The sequence below is a fragment of the Athene noctua genome, chromosome 1 (assembly GCF_965140245.1).
Source record: "Athene noctua chromosome 1, bAthNoc1.hap1.1, whole genome shotgun sequence".
In the NCBI taxonomy this organism is placed as follows: Eukaryota; Metazoa; Chordata; class Aves; order Strigiformes; family Strigidae; genus Athene; species Athene noctua.
In genome coordinates this window covers 97,669,875-97,697,300 of record NC_134037.1, presented here as the reverse complement: position 1 = coordinate 97,697,300, position 27,426 = coordinate 97,669,875, and the positions used below count along the sequence as shown (strand labels likewise).

At 37.0% G+C, this 27,426-nt stretch overlaps 1 protein-coding gene across 2 annotated transcripts in view; it reads right to left on the bottom strand.

Annotated features, from left to right (window-relative positions):
- The window catches only part of BABAM2 (BRISC and BRCA1 A complex member 2), a 177,433-nt gene that overhangs the window by 41,629 nt on the left and 108,378 nt on the right, over nt 1-27,426 (bottom strand). For both annotated transcript variants that reach the window (XM_074897058.1, XM_074897059.1), the window contains exon 8: nt 243-342. In XM_074897058.1, the coding sequence (XP_074753159.1) occupies nt 243-342 (100 nt within the window). The remainder of the gene's footprint in view (nt 1-242; nt 343-27,426) is intronic.

Sequence of the window (27,426 nt, the reverse complement as noted above, 5' to 3'; positions counted from 1 at the left end):
AAAATCCACTCCAGGCTCTGATCCCAAACACTCTTGTTTGCCTAAAAGAATTATTATATTCAATGCCCTGCTTAGGTGCTCAACTCTTACCAAGAAGGTATTCTTTGTGTAGTTCACAAGTATACCCTGCTTCAACTACCTGGCAGAAGAAAAAACATGTCTATGGAAATGCTATAGCGTATTACTGCAATACAGTACCGCATATAAGGGAAAGGAAAATTGAGTACTTTTTACTAACTTACCTTGTTTGTTAGCAGCTGGCATACTTGGGGTACATAGTCGATGAGACAACCTCCACCAGGAAAGGCTGGGATGTGAAGGGCAGATGATCCTCCAAGTGCACTAGAAACAGATGTTAATGTAACAGTATATTACACGTACAGTCCCTGGGATTTGAAAGTACTTTCTACACTGTCCACTTTCCCTGTGCTTAAAGTCAAAGGGCCATGATGAGGAAGTGGTTTTTATGCTGTGGTGATATAAAAAATATTGAATTATACCATTTGTAAAAACAGGTTATACCATGATCCAATGTAAATAAACTACTTTAATCAAGGGTATCACTAATTCAAAGCATTCTCTCAGGACATAGCTTGTTCACTGTAAACAGTTCTGTTTCTTAGCCCTCATCAGTAAGATGCAGAGAACTGTAGTTAAGATACCTTGTTATTGTGGGAAGAGAGGACTTTGAGTCTTGAATTATTCAGAAACTCACCTTCAGTCAAACCAGCTAAGACCAAGCAAAATAATTTGGACTGAGGAGTAAGAGATGGCCAGATGCATGTCAGCCATGCCATCTACTCCAGTTTTGGGCCTCTCAGTACAACACAGATGTTAACCTACTAGATCAAGGTGGTAGTGGGCCATAAGGTTATTACGTACACAATGTAAGGGGGGGATGCTGAGAGAAATGGGTTTGTTCAGTCTTTAGAGAACACCGGGAGGGGGGGGGGGGATGCTGAAGAGGGGAGGTGAAGGCATATTGTTATTGAAGGTATATTGATGCTTTCAATTATCTAATGGAAAAATATAGAGAAGATGGAGGCAGAGCCTTCTGGGAAGAGCACAGTGATGGGATGAAAGGCAATACAGATGTGTTGCAACAAAGGAAGTTCTGGCTAGCTATTAGGAAAAACGTTTTCGCAATGAAAGCAATAAAATACTGAAAGACAGGCCCAGAGGGGCCGGGGAATCTCCATCCTCGGAGGTGCTCAAAGCCCAGCAGAACAACTGCCATGAGCATGCTGATCTAAGCTGGCCTGCTCTGAGGAGGGGTTTGGCCAGATAACCTCCAGAGATTCTCTCCAGTCTACATTGTTTTGTGATTATATTCCCTGATTCTATGATTTTGTTAATTCCCAGAAAGAAATCATACGAACAAAGTTATTAACTTTGTCCATGCACAGACTGGAAATCTGAATGGTAAGAATCCACAGAAATATGACAGCTTCAGAGATGTATTTAGGCACCTTAATCAACTGCCTTTATCGCAGGATGGAAGACAAACATGCCTGCTATTGCTGAGGATAATGGTTTCGTTGGTGTGGAAGGATCTAGCAGTTTTTATTTAAATCAGGTTGTCTAAGGCAACAACCAGCTGAAGTCCACACTACTTTTTTTTAGCAGTACTGACCTAAATCTTTCTTGGTCTTTTACCAATCAAAAGGGATATAAATTTGCATTACACACTTTTCACTAAACATCCAGAACCTTGTTGGGTACAATTAAAAAGCTTCAAAAGCTAAGTTACTTTGTGGCCTCCTGTTTATATGCTGTTTCCACAAAAGACTAAAATGGCTAGAAAGAAGGTTCTTCTCTGAAAAATAAGCCTCTTATTCTCCAAAGGGACCTGCCCTTGTATTTTCCTCAGTACTTGATAAGATAGCATTTTGGTAGGTATAAAGGTCTATGGTTGTACATCCCTTTGAAGGAACAGAGCCTACATAAATCAAAAAAACCCAAATTCATAATGAGGTATATGGAAATCTGCTACTCAGGCAAAACAGTCTGGGTTCAGCAGACTGTTCACCACATGGAACAGTTCTGCAGGTCTGGATTTTGCATATGCAATGATGAAAAAAAAAAGCCTTGAGTACACTACAGCTACATAAAAAAAACAAACAAACTTTTCCAGCAGAAGTAAGACTTGAACAGTATCTTTTTTTTTTTTAAGAATTCCATTTCCTTGCTGCCACCCCCTTACTAAAATTAAATGGGAATGTAATTTTGCTACTTGTGGATGTTAAAAACAGTGAAGCGTGACTATTAGAATATTACTAAGTTGGAACATTTCTGAAACAGTAGTTTGCTCTTAAGAAATTGAAAGTATACTAGGTCCATCAGTCTTTAATATTAGAAAATAAAAAATTTGTCCCTCCTGGTATGTTACAAGTGGGTTGTGAATCTTACTTTAAGACCCTAGCTTTCAGTTTATGAAACTCCTAAATGCTTATGTAAATATATCCCTAAAAGCCTCCAATCTCATACACAGAGCAAATGCTACTGTCTGTTTTGCATCCCGCCTTGCCTCATTTGCAACCAAGTCCAAGCATCAAGATACCACTGGAGATGCTCAGATGACTACAACAGGAATTACAAGCTCCTCTCTCGGTTACAATAGCAGGCATTAAATTAGGAGCAACGTCTAACAGAGTTCACATGCAAAAAAGCTTCCACTATCACCAGCTATCATCAGCTTCCAATACATCTTCTAGACTGAATTATTACGATTTGTGAATAAGGGCTTCCCATTTTACCTGTATCTGTCTTTTGACAGTAATCAATCCATAAGAACTTGTTGACATAAATGGGAGTTCAACCCTTCTGAAATGAAAACCAGGCTGCTACAAGGTGTGGTTTCTGAGAAAGAGGTCCCTCCACAGCAAGAAGGCTGGAATTTCTAGTATAATTATCCTCTGAAAACAGAATAAAGCTGTACAATATGTAATTTATGTTCTGTAGAAATAATTATGGGCAGGGAAAATTAAGAGTGGACAGGCATCTTTGTTCCCTCTACTGGGCCAGAGAATCTGCTTATTAAATATTTTAATAAAATACTGCATTTGCACAGGACCTTGCCTCTGACCATCTCAAAACTTTCTATAAACATTCAGCAATTAAAGTTCATCTGCCTTATGAAACTGATATTTATCTTTTATTTTTAAACGTGTAAGGAAGCTATTGCTCAGTGGTTTATTTGACTGTGCTGTACTATGCCTCTGTCATGCCAAAGGAACATACCTGCAGTACCTCACAACCATGAGACAGGGCAAGAGACTATAATTCCTTTGACCCTGTAATAAACCTGCAGCTGAAGAAAGATGTGACTTACTCAACGTAATATAAGAAGCACTTGTAAAAGGTGCAAGGAAATACGTAAAATGGAGAAAATTAGACAAGGGAATTTCAGCATGCAGCTCAGTATCTAATGTTGCTTTTTGATGTCCCTCAAAGCCCAGTCCAAAAGAAAAGATGTAGAAAAAGAAAAATGCCAGAACAAGTCTTTTATAGTCAAGGAAATTCTATCTGTCAAGAGATTCCACCAGTGCAAGCTGAAGATTCCTGCATGCCAGACCTGCTTTCCAGATAGCCAACCTCCTGAAGAATAGATCGATCTTCTGTGATTAAGCTTTCCTTCTTGGTATCACTGTTATTCAGTCCTCATAAATAAAACACATTTTTATACCCAGGAATAAGAACAACTATAACATCACACTAACAAGTCTGGTGACATTCATTTTATCAAGACGACAAAACCAACCAACCAAACACCCATCAAGAAATATGATGGGGAAGCTATTTCTTTTTTAAACACAGACAAATTAATTAATATTGCTACCCTACATTTGCCAGAGTAATTCCATTTTCAGCACAACCAACTGAATTGTGTTTGATTTTTACACAATTTTTTTTTTCCAGTAACTTGCTACTCTTTAAAGGTTAAAATTCTATGATAAATTATAGAAAGCCACTATCAAAATAATTCACAAAGCAACAGTCCTAGTGAATTTCATTAAGACTGTTACCAGATGAAGATAAATACATGGTAGATCTACCTATCTATGAGATAAGATTGCATGAACACGTTGGAACACAGAGACAAAGATCTGTTGGAATCAGTATTTTATTTACTTGCTGTTACTCTAAACCTACTCAGCTCTGCAAACCAATTTCATATGCCTCATTTTAAGATGGACCAGAGACTTCCTGGGTTTCCAGAGCCAGACACAATGCAGTTCTGATCCACAATCTGTGAATTAAAACTGGATTTTGTGAAGGATTCAGTACTGAATTCAACAAGAGCAGCAGTCAGCCTGTATTAATAGCAGTTTTGTTCTGTGGCACACTGAAATACAAGTGCAGAGAGCGTAGCTGGAGTGTGTTTACATTTCTGCTGTTGACTGGTGCATTCCAAGTGACTTGCTCTGTCTGTCTTTCAATGGATCTATTTATTCAGGCCTGCATACAAAATGCAAAATTCCTTCCCATTTCTTAATAGCTTATAATTACATTAAAATGTCTTTCTCAAGAAATGATCCTTTAAAAAAAAACCCAACATAGCATTAATTCACAGGTTTACAGAAGTGACTGGGTTTGTTCTTACTTATGTGTAAAAAATCACTTATTTCCCCTTCTTTAAAAACAACACTTCACTAGATAAGAAGGGTGCTTCCAAGTCCCAAGCTCAGAAGACTGGATGGTTTGGCAAGGCACAGTTTCAGGCCTAAAGAAAATGTTCCTACTCCCATCCCTACCCTACTTGCTTCCATACAAGTCTCCCTACGTCTTGGGTCTGCCTAGGTCCCCTGAATTCCTTGCATTCACCCCACCTCCTCCCTGCAACCCATTTTGCTTCCCCCCTTCTCCAAGCAGAAAAAAGCGCATTTCTCGAGATTGCTGGGAAACTTTTGAGCTAAGTCTGAAAAATGAGGATTATTTCAGACTACCCCCTAAATCTTGCAGGGTCCCACAAGAATAAAAATATCACAGTTCACAAAATTATGTGCTAACACAAATTATGGTGCTACAGTTAAGCTCCCGTACACACGTAATACTGTCTTTATATTTTGATCTCTCACTCTATTTTGTCTTTATGTGGTACCATTCCCCATCTCCAAAACTGCACAAGCTTTCTTCTGAAAGAAGTATCACAAAGAAATGACATCTAAGGAAAATTTTCAGGCTCTTAAAAGGAGGTACCTTGCACAATGGCAGTTATTTTTGCTCCAAGGGAGGAAGGAGTAAAAAAGTGTATTTGGGAAGGAGGTCCAGCACTGGAAGAAGAATCATTCTTATCCCTGAACACAGTGTGAACATAGCATTAAAGAGCTTTATACTAAAAGATAGTAGTACATCATACCAATCGCACTCAACAATGTTCCTAATCCAATGTATTCTTTCTGCAAAACCCACATAGAATAGGGAAATGGCAATTTCTATGATTGTGAACAATACAGTTGAAGGTTTGTCTAGCTTTGAAAATGTAAATAAAAATGTTTCCTCTGCATGGAAAGAGTTTATACCATTTTAAAATAACTAAAAGCTTTTCTCTCAGCGGGGCCAATGTTAAAACATGTTCAAATCTATGTACTAGTGATGGAAAGTAGACTTCGGACTTTATAGACTATAGCCCTTGCTTTTACCAGGATACACCCTTCTTAACTCTCTAAGTTTTCACCTGCCTTATTTTGAAACTGAAGCACGTTGCAGATCTACACAGGCATTTAAAGGGTTTATTACTCATGATGGCTATAAGCAAGAGTAGCCTGAAGCATGTGGATAGAAATTCCCTTCTTTTTGCTCTTTTTTCCTCTTTTGAGACTCATGTTATGGGCTTTGATGTCCTTCCCTGTTCTCCTTCTCCTTTGTTGCTGAAGTAAATGGTTGACTTTTTTTTTTCCCCTTTTGCAGTTTCATCACTTTAGTACATTACACCATTTGGCACAAGAGACACAAGGAACCACATCAAATAAAAGCACGTGACCACAAAAGCTGCCTTACAAACCATGATCCCAGATTTGCTGTCAGTTTACCATTTTTCAGACTGGCTCAACCATAACCAAATCCTCCCTATCACACAAACAACACGGTGCTTGGCAGAAGCCTTGGGATATTGCTTCAATCAGCAATACAGAGCTTAACAGAGCATGCAATACAGAGCATTACTCTTGTTACAGAAAAATTGGTGAGTCTAGGTTTGCGATAGAGTTTTCTTCCCTTTCTAGTAATATTCCATTTAAAGCAAACATGATTAACATATTGCCTGTCCACTCAAATCTACTACAAGGTAAAGTGTGCCCAAAAAAAGTTTCCAGTTTTTACTTATTTCTGCTTCAACACTGGTAAAATGGAAATGTACGTTTTCAGCTAATAAATATAATCTGAGATATCTACATTGTTGAGTGTACAGAAAAAAAAATACAGTCACAAATAGACCTAGAGGGAAAACTATGCCCAATCTACTTATCTGAAGGAAGAATTCTGGTCAAACTCAGACTAAAAATCTGGCCATTAGAGCTCAAAGGAAAATACCATCTTTTTTTCCTTGACCTACTAGAGGTTCAGAGTAAATACCTCTGAGCTCCTCCTGACTAGTGACTGGAAAAAAATATGAGATAATCACTGTAAAAAGCAAACACTAAACCCAAAATGTATTTTAGTTTCACAAACTGTGCAGAAAACTGCAAGTCAGACTTGCTGAAATTTATTTGCAGCTCTTCTGCTGACTTCATAGGTTCTAGCAAATTATTACAACCAGTCTGCTTCTCTGCTTGCCCACCTATAATGTCCAGAAGCTTATACTGAAGTACACTGAAGTTTAACAACATTCATAGAATAGTATAAAAGCTGGGGGGATGAAGTCAACTGTAAGTGCTAATGAATACTGCTTTGTTTGGCTTATTCCAACTTCTGTATTCTGCTGCAGGTAAAATTATCAAAAAAGCACAGTTTTCTATAATGTTATTTCCAATTTTAGACAAAGTAGCTATATCAAAGAAAGATTTACATTAACTGAAGAGATTCTGGGTTCTAGCAGACTTTGACCTAACGGACCTACACACAAACTATAGCGTGGGTGATCCAGTATTGAAAGATTTATGGGGACAGGATTCTGTCCCCAGGATTCTAGTCCTCCTTGAGGAAGAAAAATCCAAGAAGCATGAGATAAATAGATAGATAACCCTATAATTAAATTATAAATACATTTCTTTTCTTCCACTCCCTGGCCAGACTCAGAGCTTGAAGGAGAAAGAACAGATACTCTTGCAGTATAAAGCTTCTCTTACTGCTGCTTGACAGTATAAAAGTCTGAAAATGCTAGTATTTCCTCTGTATTGGATAAATCAGGACTGAAGGGATATTTTCTTTGCTTAATAGGTCTTTATATGCAGAAAGGTTCTGCATAAAAGAGACTGAGAGATTTCCAACCTGGGCTGCCAGTGATAGAAAAGGAAGCTTTCCACTGTCCTCAGACTTTGCATTCTCTGAAGAAACAAAACCATGTGAGGGTAACATTTATTACCAAGAACTTCATGTTACACAGTGGTAGCATGCGGTACACAAGCACTCTGCCTACAACAGTCATCACAATGCTTTCTTGTCTGGATAAGGGGACCCACTTTTAAAAACCAATCTGTAGCTTACAACAGACAGCCTGGGCAGACAGGTAGCCCAGCAGAATCTGGGACCTCCATCATACCTCAAGGTACATACTTCAGGAAAAGTCCAAGCAAGTGCAACAGAAATTATCAGCAAGGCTGCCATGTGTGCAGAGGTTTAAAATACAGGTTAGCTTAACTGGTGTCAACAATATCACTATAAAACATTGCACAGTACAGAAGTTTTGGTCATTTATTCATTCTGACAATATAAAACCAAAGTAAACGGTATAAGAGCAATATATTTCAAACACTCGAAGTATTAAAAAATCCCTTATACTTAAAATACAGAACTATTTTTCATAATACAGTACAAACAGGTTCAAAAAGAGAATATGAAAAGTTCCACATGCTATAAAGAGCATGATTCTCTAAGGCTCAAAAATTCTGACAGATGTTGCTTTTGAGTTGCAACTTACCACCTTTATGTTCCCTTCAGTTCTTCTGCAAAAACACTCCAATAGCAACATGTATGGCAAATGTAATATGCTCAGTCATTTGGGGCAAATAATAATGTGAATCCATAACAAAACACATAAGAACTGAATTTAGAGTCACTTTTTATGATTTCAAAAATGTAGTTTGGGTTGTGTCCCTCACATATGTATTAGTTACTAATATTAATTATCCATCAGCACAGTATTATTTAAGGAAGACAGTTATAAGAAGACCTGAAGAAGTTGCTAGATGCCTCACAGTTTAAACAGGAGGGCATGGCTCCTGTCCCAAAGAACTTTTGCAGTCCAGTATTTCACACTATACAACACAGTGAGGAATTGAACAACAGGGGAGGAAGAGAATGGGTTGCAGCAAGGACAATTAAGGCTTAAACATTTACAATGAAGAAATATATATTTCCAAAGTGTTTTGCTTATTTCTTAAAGGAATCTTGACGGCAAATTAAGAGAAATCTGAGTGAGAAGTGAAGGAAAGTCAAAAAGTTTCACAGAAATTTAAATGCAATGAGGAAAGAACAAGCCAAAATAACCCCAAATGACCAGAAAAAGTTGTAGGAAAGAAACCTAGGCAAATGGAACAGCAGCAAACACTGAACAAAAAAGGTAGATAAGCAACATGAGCAGACAAGAAAAGAAAGAGAACACTGTGAAATCTTATTTTGTTTTTACTTCCAAAGAAGTTAAAAAAGCAGTAAGTCATTAAAGAAATGTTTTAAGATGCTAGGAGAAAGACCATGTAGCCTAACCTACTGAGATTGTCTTCTGTATACTCAGGAAGAAGTGCAAGCATGAAAGAGGCTGGATACTTGTCACAACTGAGGCAGAAAAAGATTTTGACTGAAAAAGAGAGTGAACAGTAACCTAATTGCAACACTTTTTCATCCTGAACTGATCTGAGATGCCAACACAAAACTGGGAACTTGTTTAAAATCATTCATTATCCCCATTTCTCTTCCACATGGGCTGTGAAGGATGAAAAGTTTGCTATCTGAACATTTTATTTTCAACTTCCTGTTCTAATGGCATTACTTGTTTTGCTTATATATTTATAACCACCTTAACTATGAGGGTCTTATACATTTATAACCACCATTATAATCACCATTTATAACCATTATTTATGTTCGTAGGAACAAAACACACTTACCCAAATGCCTGTGGTAAAGATTCTAAAAGGGGCTGTAAAAACCATCTGAGCATGCTTACATATTTATAACCACCTTAACTAGTGAGAGTCTTCTAAGTAGCAAGTAAAGTAATACTGGGCATTGGCTCTTCTACTGCAAGGGAAAAACATGTTGACTTGATGTGCTGTCTCAAAGAAACTAAAAATGTCTTACATGTAGCATGAAGATACGAGCTGGGAATTACAAACTTGTGCATAAACAAGAGAAAGAAGACTAGAGCGCTGGTATGCTGTGAGCAATAATATCCTCTGAAACAGTAGGACTCAATAAATTAGTGAAAGAATTGAGGATTTATTTATGGTGAAGATCACTGGAAATTCCTCTGCACTGAAGCCTGTGTGGTATGGTACACAGTGCTTGTCACCATTTAAGATACTGATCTGCTCTTTTATAATCCACTCTGCTTTAGTGATGGAGTTCCCAAACAATCTCATTGTACAGAATATTTATCACAAATCCATGTGAATCTTCTCTTATCATCTGTCCATAAAGTGGGTAACAAATAACTGTTCTAAGATGGTATGTTATATTTACAAACATACGTCCTATATACCTATTATCAATCTTCCGACATGAATTCAATAACATCCAGTTTACTATATTATGACTGTTCACATGGCAGGTAATTTTCTAGTACTTGTACTAAGCCCAGCTAAGCAGCGGTGACTTTATCATGAAGCAGAAAAATGAGTCTCGAAAAACTGCACAACTCCATTGCCTTCTTGCCTGCTGTTTTCACCTTTTCTTAAGAACAACAGTCATTTTCTATAACTTGCAGCCTTTTATGTTTTATGATTGCACTTGCTTACATTGTTCCTTATTTTATTTATGTTCCCTAATCTACTAGTCAAATTATAGTAATTATCTTTTATTGTTAATCTTTTCCTGATATGGCTTAATGCCTAACACTTCCAGTGACATAGTCATTTTGAAGCATGCTATTTTTTGCCTCTGTGCTAAAATAGTGCTGTGGTGTAGACTTCTCCCACATAATCAATTTTTTTTCCGTTCTCCTTAGGCCAGACAGTAATCCTCATTTGTGGATCTCTTCTATCTGGAGAAACATTTTATGTAAGAAACATCCTGTCCCCTGCATCATCAGCATCACATTTGATTATCTTACATGAAGAATGAGAAATGCAGAGTACTGAAAGGATAGAAAACTTTCAGAAAAATTTCAGAAATGAAATGAGAGCGACATGCTGGAAAACCTCTGGATATGAAGTTGAGCATTTGGAGCACTGATAAGAATGCCCGAGGGAGGCAGAAAGTTAGAGGAGAAAAATGTTTTTCTTTCATACATCTGGCTTCTGACACTGATTTCCATGTGTACGCAGCATGATTAAGGGGCATTCTTGCTCAGATCTTGAAATTGGCTTTATCTTATGTTCACAAACGATGTGGAATGCTACAAGTCTGGTCTGGTGCTCCCGCTAAATGCTCCAAGAGGCCTAGTGAGCTCAGGTTTTATGTAAGCCAAATACGTTCACATGTGGACGCAAGGCAAGAAGAACATAAGCTTTTCGTGTAAACACAGCCACTGTGGTTTGACAAGCTAATAAGAACCATGTTAAACTTTTACTCATTTAACAAGATGATACGAATCTGCTCAGATGGTTTTTACAGCCCCTTTTAGAATCTCTACCACAGGCATTTGGGTAAGTGTGTTTTGTTCCTACAAACATAAATAATTCAATATTCATTGTAATATATTCTCTTCAAAACAGAGAGAAGCAGAGCTATGCCTCACATCGCACAAAGGCAGCCCTTGGTAGGCGGGAAGACTGGGAATAATTCTCAGAAGAAAACATTGGCACTTTCAAACCCTGATTTACATCAGAGATAACAAAAGTTCCTTCTGTAACAACGCAGACACAGGTCTACTTTTAAAACAAAAAATGAAAGGCAGAAAATAAAACCACAGGTCTTCACTGTGCTAAAATCAAAGCAGAGACCCCACAGATGCACAAGAAACTGGAAATTTAATAATCTGCAACTCAGAGCAGTGCTTAGTTGGTCAAAAAGTGAATAGAAGCATTCCCGGGATTTTGTTTTCACCGATGCTTGGATTTTGTTCACGGAGCAGTTTCATTACAGCATGTGCTGCAAGACAAAGACTAAAGCAAAAATCCTTTTCACAAAGATTCTATGGTTCTCTGATTGCCCTTGTCCCAGAAGAGATAATGAATGCATATACTGCACATACAGACATCAGTCAGGCCTAAATCAAATGTACACACTTGCATCCCACTGAAGGCCCTCTTTCGCTTAGGAACTGCAAATACTTATATGGTCACTGAAAGGCAAAAATTTATGTTGGTATACCTTATCACTTTTTAAGGCTTTCATTAATACTATTTAATGTTTAAGAGCTTGAGTGCATCCGCAAGTTGAGTGCTTAGATAATGGAGTGGCCAAAATGGTATTTGCAAATAGATGTATTTACAAATAAATATCAAATGCTTTGATAAAATAGCCTTCTCAGCTGATGAATGACATTTTCAGAAAGCTTGTCAGCTTTTAAATAATTTACATTCTGTCTTTTAATAAGACTGAAGATACTAGGATTCTACATCTAAAATTGCTTCCTGAATTTTCTTTTTGGAAACGATATTAAGGCTCTTGAGTTCTATAGAGATGTTAAAAAAAAAAAGAAAAAAAGAAAAAGAAAGAAAATGTTACACTGCCTCAAGCACTAATCAGAATTTTCAGTAAGAATAATTAAAGAATGGATTAAAATATGACATGGCATGAAACTTTCTTTCCTGGTCCCTCGCTCTTAAATTATTAGTAAACCATTTCTCTCTTTGCTTTCTTTCTCAACTAGTTTCTCCTTCTATCTCTTCAAAAATCAAAAGCACCAACTAAGTTTTGTATCTGGTACTAAATGCAGCACCTATGACAGTGTAAAATCAATACTGCTATGAATACACTCTAAAAGGATAACTTAAAAAGGTAAAATAAGTAACTGAACGAGGAACATTCTATGAACTCAAATTAAAATTCACAAGAGATGAGAACTACTTCCAAGAAACCTTTCTGTCAATGGTGGCTTATTTGCAAGCCAAAGATCTACCACTGGTCAACAGAGACTTGTTTACCATGATAAACTGTGTTCATGATTTGTTTGCCCCAACCTTCTGACACGTAACTGTTATTATTATTATTATTATTTAGTTATATTGAGACTTCTAGATTATAGGTTGATAATCACTCAGTCTGATGAAGACTACGATGTCTTGCCAGTATCTCTATGTGTTTTTTTATAAAGCTCTTCCATAAAGGAATACGGTTTCTCCTTTTTTAAAAAAACCTTCTGTATTGTATGCAATGATCTCCCCAAAATATCAGCTTTTAATTGACTTGACATTTAAATTAACTCTAACAGAACTCTTTCTTCATTCAATTCGCTTAAATGATTTAGCAACTTTTCACTCATACAACATATGGGACAAATTTTTTAATTTATTATATCATAAGTGGAGTGGCTGCTAGCACTATCCTATGTATGTCCATGATTAGGAAACTGTTATAAATATCTTGTAAGTCTAAATAACAGAATGTGCTTTTAATAATATAATTTAACCTATCAACGGGTTGCAGAAAAAGAATTTATACCCAAAGTGAAAATATTATAATTTTTGGCTGAGAATGTTTTTATTCTAATTGCATTTAACTGTTTCTAGCAGCAATAAATACTAGTACGCTGTTGGAATCTTCTATGTTATCCATGCCTATGTTTGCATATCCTGTACTTTTATTTCGTTCAAGTTCTTCAAAATTTGATTTCTTGAAAGTCTTTAAGAAAGAGGCTATGCTACCAAACAGTTTGATTTTCCTCACCACCTCTATCCCTGTCACTGAATGACACAACGACTGGCAACCTCCAACTTGCATGATGAACTTTTTCAAACCTGTGTTAATGCCATTTGATAAATCACTATAACTACAAAACAAGCTACAATAATATATTTAGATTGTAGAAACTAAAATTGATTGTTTCCTCTTCAAGATCTTTTCTTCACATGTGCATGCTTATAGTTTATGATCTTCCACTTTAATATGAAGTCACTACACTGCACTGGAAGCCACAAATTTGGTGTTTTAACCCAATTCTGACAAGTTTCTCGGGTAAATTAAGAGGAAACAGCCACGGCCATTCTTCCCGTCTTTGCAGACTAGGGAAATACAAAGAGGATTTACACTTTCAGAGTTTGTGCTAGAAAAAAACCCAAACAACACCTGACCTCTGCAAAGCACTTTCAAAATGAAAAATGCCTTACAAATGGCAACACCCCATACTTTAACTCAGAAGGCTACACCTCTTCATGATATAACTTATAATTAATGTTTTGCTATTTCCTTGGGATAATCTAGTGCAAATCTGACATTCTTCTTTAAGCCAGAAAAGAGACATGGCTAAGAGTGACAGAGAAGACATGGAGCATCAGAAGATTATAAAAAAATAAAAGCATTGAAGTAGTACAATATGTTTTGTTAAAATACCTTTCATGCTAAGGATGTAAAGATTCTTAACAATACATAATACAATTTATGTATAGTGCAGATATTGCTTCAAATCATACACAATCTGTGATACAATTTATGTCAGGGAATGAATACTATTACATGCTAATAAAAAGCAAAGTAGAACTCATGACGACTTCAGAAGTTGAGTATGACCAGAATTTCTAAAGGAGGTCCTCAGTATCTCTCAAGGTGAAGCTTACTATTGAGTCATTTCAGTCTATCTGATATTATTGTTTTCATCAGCTAATAACGTCACAGTGTCAACAAACTCCCTTGGATACTAGCTGCTAAGGCAGGTTTCTCATTTTCTTACTTTACTAAATTTAAAGACGACATTGCACACTGTCTATCTATTTGTAATTGCAGAAGTTCATGATTTTGGATCTAGACAACTTTGCAAGCTTTTTTCATTGTGAAGCTTTGTCAGTCACAAAAGATATTTTTGAATTGACTAAAGAATGTAAAAAATGAAACCTTCAGTATTATTTAAATCTATAAATAGTATTTTAGAATTCTAGCTTACCTGAAAACCCTGGGGCAGGAATAGCTCATCTGGGGCTTCTACATGCTTAGGTTATTATTTTGTTGTGAAGACTGGAGTTCTCAGAAATCATACGCTCTTTGCTTTTTCTTCTATTTCCTGTCTTCAACATACAGGCCATCATTGGATGTTTTTAAGTGAATTATAATGAATGTGTTAGCTTATGAAGATTTTAGGTCTGCTGCAAAGTTGGAGCAAAGTAGAAAAAAACAAACTGACCCTACAAGAACAAACAAACACAGTTCTGAACTTAAATCTAAACTTTCCTGTATATAGTCCCTGTTCATTTGACTTCCAAATGCCTGGACGCCTTGCCTTTAATAAATACTATTATAGTTAGTGTTTCTATAGCTATTGGTCAATTTTAATTTTTCTTAAAAATTGCAGGGGTTACACTGACACCAGAGAAATCTTACTCACTCCTCTCTTTCGGATTTTCCATCTTTCATTAACAGCTCACGGTGACAATGCAGTTCCAGGATACTATACACGCCCAATTTAACTTCAGATTAAGAATCAGACATAGGGTTTAAAAAAAGCAGCTGTTTTGTAATGCAAACAAGGGAATGATATATTTGATCCTCTTTTAGTTACGTAAATTGTTAACTACCTTAGATTAAACTAAAAATGTGCTTAGAACCATAGGATTTGGATCTACTGTACCTAATATATGGTTTTCATGCTGAAAAAGAAAGCAATAGCAAGATGGAGTCTTTAAAAAAAAAAATCTAATTCTGACTTCAGGATGGACAGCAAATCCAAGAATTGCTCTCATTTTTTCTTTTTCTTTAAATAGAGTGGACTGAACTTGGCATTTGTATATACTGGATACAATGTACTATAAGCAGATTTCATTATTATAACCTTCAACAGGTAAATCCTTGTCTGAACGTCTATTTGAATTTGGTGATAACATGAGGTATTGCCTTTAACCCATATAACCACCTGCATCTGTATGAACCTCATACATGTTTGTATACAAAATGCATAATAGTAAGTCAAATAACAGTTTTCTTTTTCCAAAAAACCCCAAAGAGTCACGATTTCAAAGTTTTAGTTCCCACATCAATAGTAATTTGGTCCTCCTCTGCACATGTGCTGTAACAACACAACGTTACCAATGTTAATGTCATACCAATATATGGACATGACCTACTAAAGCTTGATTAGTTACTTCTTTATATTGTGTGAGTTTTATGTGTGTAAACATCAGCTACAACATTCTAAGGATGTAATCTCTGTGTGTCATTTATTCCTGAATACCCACCAGTCAATGTTTACTTATCTGTATTTCCTTTTAGCGGGACTATTCACAGCATAAATAACATGGAAGTTCATGGGTAGCGCAGTAACACAATTTGGCTTCCAATGGACTTCTACACTGTGTCAGACTGACATTTTAACTGAGTTGTGTTAAAGCCACAGCACGGTATGAGCTCACTCCTTATTAAACATCAGAGAAACCACACAGGAAAGATGTCCTAAATGCCTTTGCCAAAGGAAAAGCTTCAAATGGTGTTCATGCCTTGTAAGACATCAGAGAATACATTCAGGATACAAATCTTGACTGAAGAGAGAAGGTTTTTTCTGATGTTTAATAAGGCATGAATTTTGACTGAATCACTTCCTAGGATTAGAATATTCGTAATTTATTTCTTCCATATTGACTCTATTCACAGAATACAGTTACACAGGGGCTTCATCCTTTCCTTCAGGTGGCAGTAACAGAATCAGCCTCTTCTGAGTGGTCATATTCATGAAACTACAGGAACTTTGTATTTTCAAGACTTCTACCCTGCTGCCAAATTTTTCTGAAACTGGCAAGCAGGCTCAAAAAAAGTCTGTAGGGCAGAAATGACAGATACCTGTATGCACAGACAACATGATCATGCTAATTTTATAGGAAAGAAAATCAATTTTCTTAGGAAGCCAGATTAAAAAATAAGCAGGGTTTCCTACCACATGAAGTATCTAAGGAAGAATTACAATTCCACTGAAGTCCTTGGCAGAGATTACCAGTGGGAACAGAGCCAAGATGTCATCCTCAGCCTATGCAGAAAACTACAGCAACCGAAAAAAACACCCACAAAACCATCCCCCATTGATTAACCTGAAAGCTTAAATAAAAAAGTGAAAAACAACTGATAAAATTAACATTGCACATGAAATTCAGAGAGATGAACAGTTTTTCTTTAGATGCTTCCTGAATAAGAACAAGCATAGGAAACTTCATTCCATTAAGTAAATCATTTGTCAAAACCACTGTTGCAAGAGCTTCTACAAATGCCTTCTTAACCACAACCCCAGAATTGCTAATGTAATACTAATAATCTACTGTCTTTATCATTAGGGCACACAGGTGCATACTCAAAAGAATAAGTTCATATAAAGTTCTGTAAACCTGAGGTGCCAGAGGAGGGTATAACTTGACACTATCACAGGAAAAAATATTGACGCCTCTGAGGGAGAGAAAACTGAATCAGTAAGACAAATTTGCTAGTCCTAAGGAAGCTGCAAAACAGTACTTGTTTGAAGTAGTTATCTCATATGGAAAACCTCAGTCCACAACTAAAAGAAACAAAAGAAAAATATTTATAATGGAAAAGATGAGGCAATTTCCAACTGCAGCAAATTTCAAAGATCCTTAGCTCTCCCAGCTTCCAGCTTTACTGGAAAGCAGGAGTTGCTTAATACCACTGAAAATATCTGACAAACTCCTTTTAGTCTAAGTTTAGAGATATGACCTTTTTTTTCCCCAAAGCTCCACAGCAGGAATCTATTAGTCTTTATAGTTCAGTTTTGGACATGTACTGTATTTATGAATCCCTTATTGGGCAGTACCCACACTATAAAATTTAAAAGTGTCCATCAGCCAGTTATACTTTTTTTTTTTTTTTTTTTTTTTTGAGCAGGGAGCTTGCATTCAAGACAAACCTCTAGGGTTTTCTATTAGTTTCACAGTAAGTTTACTAATCTTGCTCTGTGGGTGGGAAAAGAAGGTGAATGAATCAACACTGGGAAAAGAATGGTCAACATACCAGAAGGCAATGAAAACTTGACTATGTTAACCACGTACAGCAGAAAATATCGAAGTTTTACCACCATTTCTTAAGTTAGAAAAAGGTTTTTATACTCTGCCCATCTCCTAGTTTGAATTTTAAAAAATAATACAAAATGCATGTGTCAGGGAAGATCCTGTTTTTCCAGAAACCAGTTCTCCTCATGTATTAACTAAGCCCAATGCTATCTAAAAAACATCGTACAAACAAAGAGCTACTGGTACAAGTCTTTGTTGTTCTTGTTTCTTCCACCAGTCGACTTTTCAGAAAAGTCTGAGCAGATTTTTCTGTTCTTATACACTAAAAGAAAAGGAAAAAAACCCAGGAACCTGCTCTCAGAAACTTTTGTCTAGCAAGATTTTATAGTAAAAGCTACTCACTGTTCGATTTGCTACTGATCTACTGTAAAACAATTGCCTGTCATGCAAGGATAGTTAGCTCTTGCAGGACAAAACCCCTCCAGCATAAAGCAGAAATGCTGCTGTTCATATGTATTTGAACTATTACAACAATCCTCTGGACTTTACAGAATCACAGAATCATCTAGGTTGGAAAAGACCTTGAAGATCATCCAGTCCAACCATTTACCTAACACTGACAGTTCCTGACTACACCATATCCCTCAGTGCTATGTCAACCCCACTCTTAAACACCTCCTGCTGTAGAGGGCGATGAGGTCTCCCCTCAGCCTCCTCTTCTCCAGACTAAACACCCCCAGTTCCCTCAGCCGCTCCTCGTACAACCTGTGCTCCAGACCCTGCACCAGCTCCGTTGCCCTTCTCTGGACACGCTTGAGTCATTCAATGTCCTTTTTGTAGTGAGGGGCCCAAAACTGAACACAGTAATCGAGGTTTAAACTGTTTTTATTTTCATGAGTGCACAGGATACTCCTGAATGTAGTTCTGATACTTACTTTTTAAAAAACTTTCCTTTAGTTTTTCATAAGGATGGTCAAAGACTAGTCACCCCTTGTTGGAGTCAATGCAAGTCATCTCAAGCACTGTGCTTTCTGTTGCACTGATGATGGGCACCACAAGGGAAAACTCACTGGAAATTTAACATTAACAAACAAGAGCCACCTGTATCCAGAGAATTGCCACCAGAGCTTTTAAGCACAGCAAAGGTAAGGTTTTCCACTTAGAGAAAACCAAGTTAAAGGAGGTGGCCATGGAAATGACAAATGCATGACGAAAGCTGGGTTTTGTTCCTAAGAGGACTTCCCTAAATTTTAGGCAAATGGGTAATGTCCTCATTTAAGATACTCCCTCCCAGCATGTATGCATGCGTATGCACTATGTAAAACCTTCCCAGCTAGGGGTAGTCCTGCCTCACACACCTACTGCAGCTCTTTGAACAAGTCACTAAAAAGTATGAGTAAATAATTAGCTCTAACAGCAGAGTTAAGCCAGCAGTGGAGCTCAGTAGTGACTTGCATTGTTCAAAATATTCATAAATGACCTATCAAAGAGGCAAGCTGCCAGACGGCAGTCCAGTGACAATCTGTTACTGAGAGTAGCCAAGACAAGTTCCAACCATGAAGAGTAATATATGGGTTTTTAAGCAGAAGAACTGGATGATAGCAAGAAATAGGATATTTAACACAGACAAATACCAAGTGATGTGTGAAGAAGAAACAATCCTAACTGAAAACACAAAATCGTGGACACCAAGCTGAAGATTCAGCTGATCTCAGTGTTATGACTGACAATTCAGTTAAAACATCAGCTCAGCACCAAATAAAAAGCCAAACAAAAAGAACTATGGGATTATGAGGAAAGAAGTAGAAAGTCATCTGCAGGACGACTCAAATCTGGAAAGCAGAAAATGAGGGCAGGAATATGACTGAGAACCATACCATGAATAAGCACTGAGTAGTTGCTGTCTCTTCCAATATAAGTGTAGTGGTCAGCATTACACCAAGCTAACAGGAGCTAGGTTCAAAACCAAAAGGAGGTAGATCTTCATGCAAGATCTAGTGGAGCTGTGAAATTCTCTGTTGCAATATCTTCAAATGGTAGGCTGAACAAGTCCATGGAAGATAAATTAATTCAGGATTACTGAATACACATGCATCAAAGTCCCTGAGCCACCAATGGCTTAGGACTGGAGAACTATTAGGGCATAATATCAGATGTGCTAGCCCTGTTTCTATAAATTTTGCTATCATTTTGCACATGCATGTGATTTTCTCGTTGTGCAATATATTTACATGATATTGCAAGGCAGTTTACAGTGATAAATTTTATTTACAAACTCATATCTCTCAACATAAAAAAACTAGAAGGACTGTCACAGTATTATACAACTAAGATAGTAATTGTTTAAATGATGGGGTTTGCTTAAAGTTGCAATGAAAGTAGTTTTAAATGTAACTTGAACTAATGGGGTGGAAAAAGGCAGAACTTTAGACTGGTTATATTTAATTTTCCCCCAGAGAAGGTTTTAAAGTAACTAATTTTGTGATGAGCAAAATGAAAGGTGGTATACCTTCAAAGAGCTTTAGATTTGATAAAAAGAATGAATCACTGAAATAAATAAAGATCTTCCTTTGAATACCTCAACAGCTCTGCAACAATGACCTAACTTGTTTGACATGAACTCAGGCTGGGTGGAACATCTGGAAAAGCACCTCATCTGAAGGTGTAGGACCCTGCCCTCTTCTGCAAGTATCAGTGATATGCCAGGGATCATGATGATGTTTTTAAAAATGCACAGCTCTGCAAAACGTACTGTGCTAGCTTCCCCACCCCAGCTTAACGTACAATCCCTCTGACAATATCAACAGTTGCCTAACATTACATTTCACATACCACCATGATTTGGATGGCATGTACTTATTTGAAAGAGAATTTGAAGCACTAACAGTTACTGTCATGAGATTTGAGAGTGAAGGAAGTAAACTAAGAATTAAGGTTACAAAATGCCTCTATTCATTCCTCCGTGGGGATGAAACAGTATGAACAAAACAACCAAACCCCAAACACTATTTACTTTGGGAAACAGAGTATGTCAAAGTCCTCAGAGCAGGTGGAGTCAAATAAGGACACGACTGGGCTGAAGACACCACCAGCAAATTCCTGTGCACAGTAATATTGCTGAGTACAGGTATGGTCGCCTGCAAGATTCTGAGAGGAGGGTGAGCAAATCACATCCCCCAAACATGGTCGTGATTTAGGGATGCACTTATTCACTAGTGACGATCCACTTACAAGCAACGCTGGAGTTGTGATTAGAAAGTCTTACAGCAATCACAAACATTGCTGCCAAGGCCTCTTATATGAACAAATTTTGTAATTAGCCAATGCTGCTGCCGGAGTCTATTTGTATGCTCTTTGTTTTCAAGCCACTGCAGTATATAGTAAAGATGTGGGTGATGAGAGATACAGCTAGTTCTGTTTAGCATTTTTTGGGAGGTGGGGGAGAGGTAGGGAAGACAACTACAAACATTTTACTTGATGCAACAATCTTTGTTTGCTCTGTGGGAGAGTTATAATGTAAACTTGAGTTGATACTCAAGGTATTTTTATTAATAAGAATTTAAAGTAAAAATACTAGCAAGTACAAGTAGATAGACCAATTTAGTTGAATTGAATTCTGCAAATTAGCACACCTCAATATTGAAATCCACAGTTCATTAAACAGTTTTCTATTGGGCAGCAACACCAAAAGCATCTCCATATAAGCCCTGCAAACTTGGGATAAAAGCCCAGAGGAATCCCCTGTAAGCATGGGAGGTAAATTCAGTAGCTAGTGGCTATTTCACTGGGAGTTCAAAAAAGATCTGTCAGAATTATAGCATGGAAGAGACTATCAGACCGAAGATGTGTCTATGAGGAATTAAAAGACAACCAACTCACCTTCCAGTTGCCATTCAATTTCTTTGCTGTATTAAAATCAGATAAAAATCAATCACTGATAGATTTCTCAGCCTTCCCATTCTTACTAACTTCTGCCATTCCTGACACCGTAAAAGACTGTGAAACTGATGCTATCTTGTAAGACACACCAAAAACCCCAGTAGTAAGTTATCAGAAATTTCCTACTGTGAAATATAGGTTGTATATTTAAGCACAAACAACTTCAGAAAGAATGAATACCAAAGGGGGGGGGAAAAAAAGCACTTGAAGCTTACAATAAAGAAAACATCTGAAGGATGATATTATTCGAGAATTGTGTAAGTCAGAGGCAAGAGGGTTCACCATCCAAGACACTTCAGATTTGCACTTACCATGAAATCCCATGCTGAAAGGTTCAAGGAACAAAAGCAGAAGTGGCCGAGAAGAATGGAACTATGTCATCCTTTTATGAGAGGCAAGTTTCCTGAAAAATTGTGTTGCCTGTTTGCAGCACCTGAGCTACACAACCACACTTCTCAAACAGAAAAGAAATATAAATGATTTGCTTCTCTGTTCTGACTGACCTAACAGAGAAGATTTTTGATAGAAATTACTGATTGCAATATTATTACCAAAGAGACTGGAGGTCATGGTTATATACATCACAAACTTTTCAAGTACTGCATACTAATATCTAGAGTATTCCTTGTAATTAACTCATCACTTCCTATTCTCCAAGTCTGCCAAACCAGTGGCATACCTATTTAGCGTATCCAGAAATTTCTAATATGATTGATATCCTAAATATTTTCAGTGCATGAAAGACAAAATTGGTTCAGAGAATGTCTAATTTTCATCCTTCAACTTGACAATACATGAAAAATAGTATCTGAAATGCACACTTATTGCCTAGTTAGTGACTTCAAATTTGATGTATTTGTGGAAAAAAGAAGACACGTAGGTCTTTATATGTCAAATGTACGCTCTTATGGTCTGTGTAACACCTGCTTCAAATTCCTTTCTTTTTAGAGACCTACTTTGGAAAGTGACCTATCTAAAGCTGTGGTCAGCAGTTGGAAAAGCTATCTATCCATCAAGGAACCATGTATTTATTCAGTGTCTAATTAGTGTCAACCTGAAGAACATTTATGAAAACTTGGTCAGGACTAAAAATAACTAATTGTAGTTCATCTAGCCAAATGCAGGGAAAGGTTGGAATGTCTAATATATAGTCTGATTTTTCTAACTTTGCAAGGAGAAATAAAAATGCAGTACATGTAAAAGCAAGTGAAGTTGGGAGAATGGCTGACTACAAATTATTATTTATCAAGTCCAGAACTCAGGGTAGACATTTCAAGAGCCCAAAGATACAAAAATTCTTTTAATTTAAAATTTTATACTTAGCCTTGAAAATCCAGCACTCTACCATCTGTCTAGTAGGAAATCCCCAGAACTGCTCAATTCTATTGAACAATCTTCAGGACAAGACATTTTCATCTTTACTTCAATGTAAATCTACACTAAAGAGGAGATGAAATACAGACAACTCCAAAGGAAGGAGGAGAGGGACAATTAAAGAGAAAAAGCTCCTAGCTGGGAAAAAAAATAACTATGTTTAAAATATGTAGTTCTATTACTTAAAAGGACAAGGAAGAGACTTCCGGGCAAGGCCTGGCAAGACAAGAGGTGTATGCTACTTGAACAAAGTGGCAGAGAAGACAGAGATTTAGGAATGTCCCCAGAGTAGCAGCTTTGATAATCTGGGGGGTGAAATGGTGAAAAAAGAAGGAGGGGAACAAGGGAAGGGAAAGGTTACTGGAGACACTGGAGAAATTAGGGAAGCACTTGAATATTAAAAGTATACTGATAAGATATAGTTTATGGTTTGTTTGCTTATTTTTTTAAAATTTGTAACTTTACTTACAGTTCTGAAAAACCCCCCAACACTCCCCTTTGTGTTAGTTCACATACTTTTCCCCCCCCTCTTTCATATGGTACTAAGAGCAACCCAGCTGAAACAGATATTTCTTCTCAAACAGTTAATTCAAATAAGTACTACATGTTAACAAATCTTTTGGATATTTTCAACATAAAACAGAATTTAAACCAGTCACAGTTGTGATGTTTCAAAAATCAACTTGGGGGACTGGTATCCTAATCGAGGTGAAAGTGTCTTCATCGGATACCATATCAAGACTGCCCAGACACTGGAGTAATTCCAAAGGACCAAATTAATTTCCAAAAGACGTTTGTCTTTTTCCTTCCTAACGATTTAGGTCTCATGTTGCATGTACAGAATTATTATAAGCTGAGCTTATAAAGGCCTACTTCAACATTTTCAAGAGAACTAAAGTGAAATTCATCCCATGTTGCAGGAATAAGGCATGACAATAAACCAAGTCCTTGAACATCACCATCTTAATTACAGAATTGCTCTTTCCCAAAAGCTTCCTATGAGTTCCTTTAATGCAATTTCACCCTCCCAAGTGTTAGTTATTATTGTCATTCCAACACAACTACAAAGAAACAGAGAAGTAAATTTTAGTACAAATGTATTTCTCCTGTATGTTCAATATAATGGTACAACCCAAAATACAGATTCTACTACCCAAAACATGCTACTTGAGCTTTTTGGAAGGTTTAGATAAGGGACAATTTGAGGTCATTTCCCCTAGCAACACACAACAACAAACATGCCTTTCCCTGTGCAGCAACAATTTTATGTTTAAATAAATTTATCAGAAAAACTTTTCTTTATAATATCTGACTGATAAGCAAACCAATTCTAGTTCACAGCTCCATTCCAGGCGTAAACGAACACACTGACTGGAAAACTTATGCCTCCTCAAACTAATTGCTTCTGATTTCCTAGAAAATGCAGTTTGGGAGACTGAAAATGCCACACAAGCAAAATGATACAGTGTTTAAAAAATAAATCCCCCACAGTTAATATACTGGAAATCATCTCTGAATCATCATTGCCCATCAGATTTCCAGATACCCTTTGTGACCTCCTTTAGCAGAATTCCTATATGACAAGCCTGAAAACAAGAAACAGATTCTTCTTTTGTCATTTAGGATTCAAGAGTTATTCACCTATCTATTTGCTGGTATAATAAAATCAAAATCTGGGTTGAGAAATTTACCACAAGACCAACTTTAAAAGATCACTATGGAGGCTAGCAACAGTTTCTATGTTATTAATCCAATCAGACAGGTTTATGCCTGTCATCTTTGCCCAGATTTGAACTCCTGTTGCCCAAGAGAATAGAAATTGGTGATGCAGGAAGAAATGCTTAACTGTACGGTATTATTTGCTTGTGGCTCAGCAAGCAGTTAACCACATATGTGAAGCTCTGCCAAGATGTCCTCCTACAACAAAGGAACTTAAAAAAAAAATAATCAAGAGAACACAAACACAATCGGTAATTGGCAGATTTTGGATGGAACACTATTTACCTACTATTTGTTCTTAAAATAGAATCGATTATTTTTACGGGTTTTTAGGACTGAACGAAATGAAAAGACCTTTTCTGCTTGCCTTAACATACAATTATAATCAGCTTGCCAATTGCAGTATCTATTTATCTCTATGTTACTGAGATATTCTATCGGGGGTCAAGGATCAAAAATATACTGAACTATTAAAAATACCTTTCTCATGCTGGAAAGAAAGGTATGTCTGCACGTACTGAATTTTTTACTTCATTTTCTTTTGAGCATACTGCTCAAATGACAACAGTGGAGATACTAGAGGAACCTGTATCACATGTCAGTACACTTAAAATGAATATAGCCTCAAAACAGCCTATATAGCTAAGGCAGGGCAGTGATTAAGGACCATCACTAACTAAAAAGACATTTTAGGTACAAAATTTTACTCTAAAAGAAAGAGATCACTTTTCTAAACCTAGCAACATTTATCTGGTACAGACTGAGATTATCAAAGGGAGACTCTATTTGGTTCTATGATGAAATCTTTCTGACACACAATGGATACATTCAAACATTCTGACAATACTTGGTACTAACTTATCCCAGACGGGTACCAAGAAGATAAACACATTAAAGTTCATTAAAAACTTACAGATATTTGATTAGAAGACAGTAAAATGTTTTATCAGTGGAACAATATGAAGAAAAATGTGTATACTGTATTCCTTGCATCATTTCAAATCAAGCCCGGACAAAGTGTGTAAAAATTTAACAAAAATATCTCTGCTGGTATGGTTGTAATTGAGACATTTGAGGGATGTCCTGTTGTGAAAAATAAGAAAACGTTTTTATTTTAAACACGAACCACAGTTGCCAATTTAACCATCTCAGAAATGTGAGTTCTCCTTTAGTCCTGAAAAGAACAGTGAGAGGTTACTGCTGTAGAAGGCTTTCCCACCAATCTTCTCCATTTCGTTCTGCTGCTGAAGAAAATAAGATAGTAAAGGACTGTGCACATGCGGTACAAATATAACCTGTCCAAGATAACTGAGAAAGAATAATGGAAAATACATACAAATAGAAGTGAAAAAACCCCACCCCAAACTGTATCCTTTAATAGGCCAGTTGCACAAAACACACTGCTGCTACAAGGCCTCAGCACAGTGTGCCTATAAATCCTGAACACCCCTACATTCTTGACTTTAAAGGGAGTCAGCTGTAGGACCTTGTTAGATATTAATTAACAAAAAAACAGTTGCCTTGGTGAAAAGTAAACAACATTCCAGCTGCACAGAGTCTGATGTAACATGGGTGGTTGCATATAGACTCTACCATTAAACTACTAAACAAAATATGCTGAACAGATTGGTAGATGAATAAAAATAGAATGCTAGACGTTCATAGCATTAGTATAACAAACAAAACCAGGGTAAATCTATCCTTTTTTCTAGCATTTTCAGTGTGCTCAGTTGTACATATAAAGTACTCAGCAATGCCATTTGCATTGCTAAGATCATTCACTGCTAGTGACTAGTGATTCTATTTCAGGGTATTTTTAAAAAAAAATTGCTGTAGTATATGAAATTTAAGAAAGAAAAATAAAAATTAGTACTTGCGTACTGAAAAGAGACTAGAAGCCTTCAGTATACAGAGTTAAAAAGTAAAAGAGAGTCCCCTGTATTATGTGCCTTGGAGTGTGGCAAGGCATACCACCACCTATAATCTGACCCAAATTCTTTGATTTTTGCTCCCATACTGCCCTGCACTGCTCTAAATTACGTCATGTACCAGCTGGTCCTAAAGGACCGTGCATTGGTGATACTTGTCAGAGTATAGAAAACTCATATCCTCAATCCTCATGCCATCCCTTCACTGTCAGCAGTGAGATGGGAACTTAACTTTCTCCCAGCTCATCATGACCTCCAGCCAGAGCAATCCCTACCTAGCAATATATCCTTAAGATCTCACCCTTCTGTGTTGCTAGAGAAGCACGTTGAGACTAACGAAAAAAGCCTAATGTATGGGGAAAGGAAGTGGTGTTAACATAGCTTCTATTACTGACTAAAAGTTGAAATGGAAGAATGGTAGCTCAAGGTTGAAGAGTACCTTGCTTCCATACCACCATGAGAGATGGCATACCATTAACGACATTGTATAATACCGCTACAACAAACTGCACAGCTTCAATCCAGAGAGGCCTTTATGATCTCAAGGACCAGGCTGACTGAGGCCTTGAGATGCTCAGACTGAACTTTTGGAGGAACTCCTCCCCTGAGGAGGGTAGCAGAGGAGCAGACCAGTTCCTCACGGAGACTGTAGGATCTCCACTGTGGGAAGCATTCAAGACATGGCCAAACAAAGGTCTTGCTACACAAAACCTGAGCTAGTGCTGGCAGTAGTCCCGTGCCAAGCAGGAAGCTGGGCTGGATGACTCAAGAGTTCCTTTCCAACAAAGAGTTCTACAACTCTGATGTGAAACAGGCCACTTATTTCTGCAAATGAATTTTCTACAAAACCACTGTAGCTATCATAGGTTAAGGAACTTTGATATGTTTTATAAATTGATGTGACCTCCAAAATTTTAATCTAACACTAGAAAAACAGAATCAGTAAAGAAATTCATAGTACTGAGAAATTCGATCCCTGTTATTATTGAGACACGTGTCCTAAACAGAATACTGTCATGGAGAGGGAAAAAGGTTGTTTAATTACACGTAAGCCA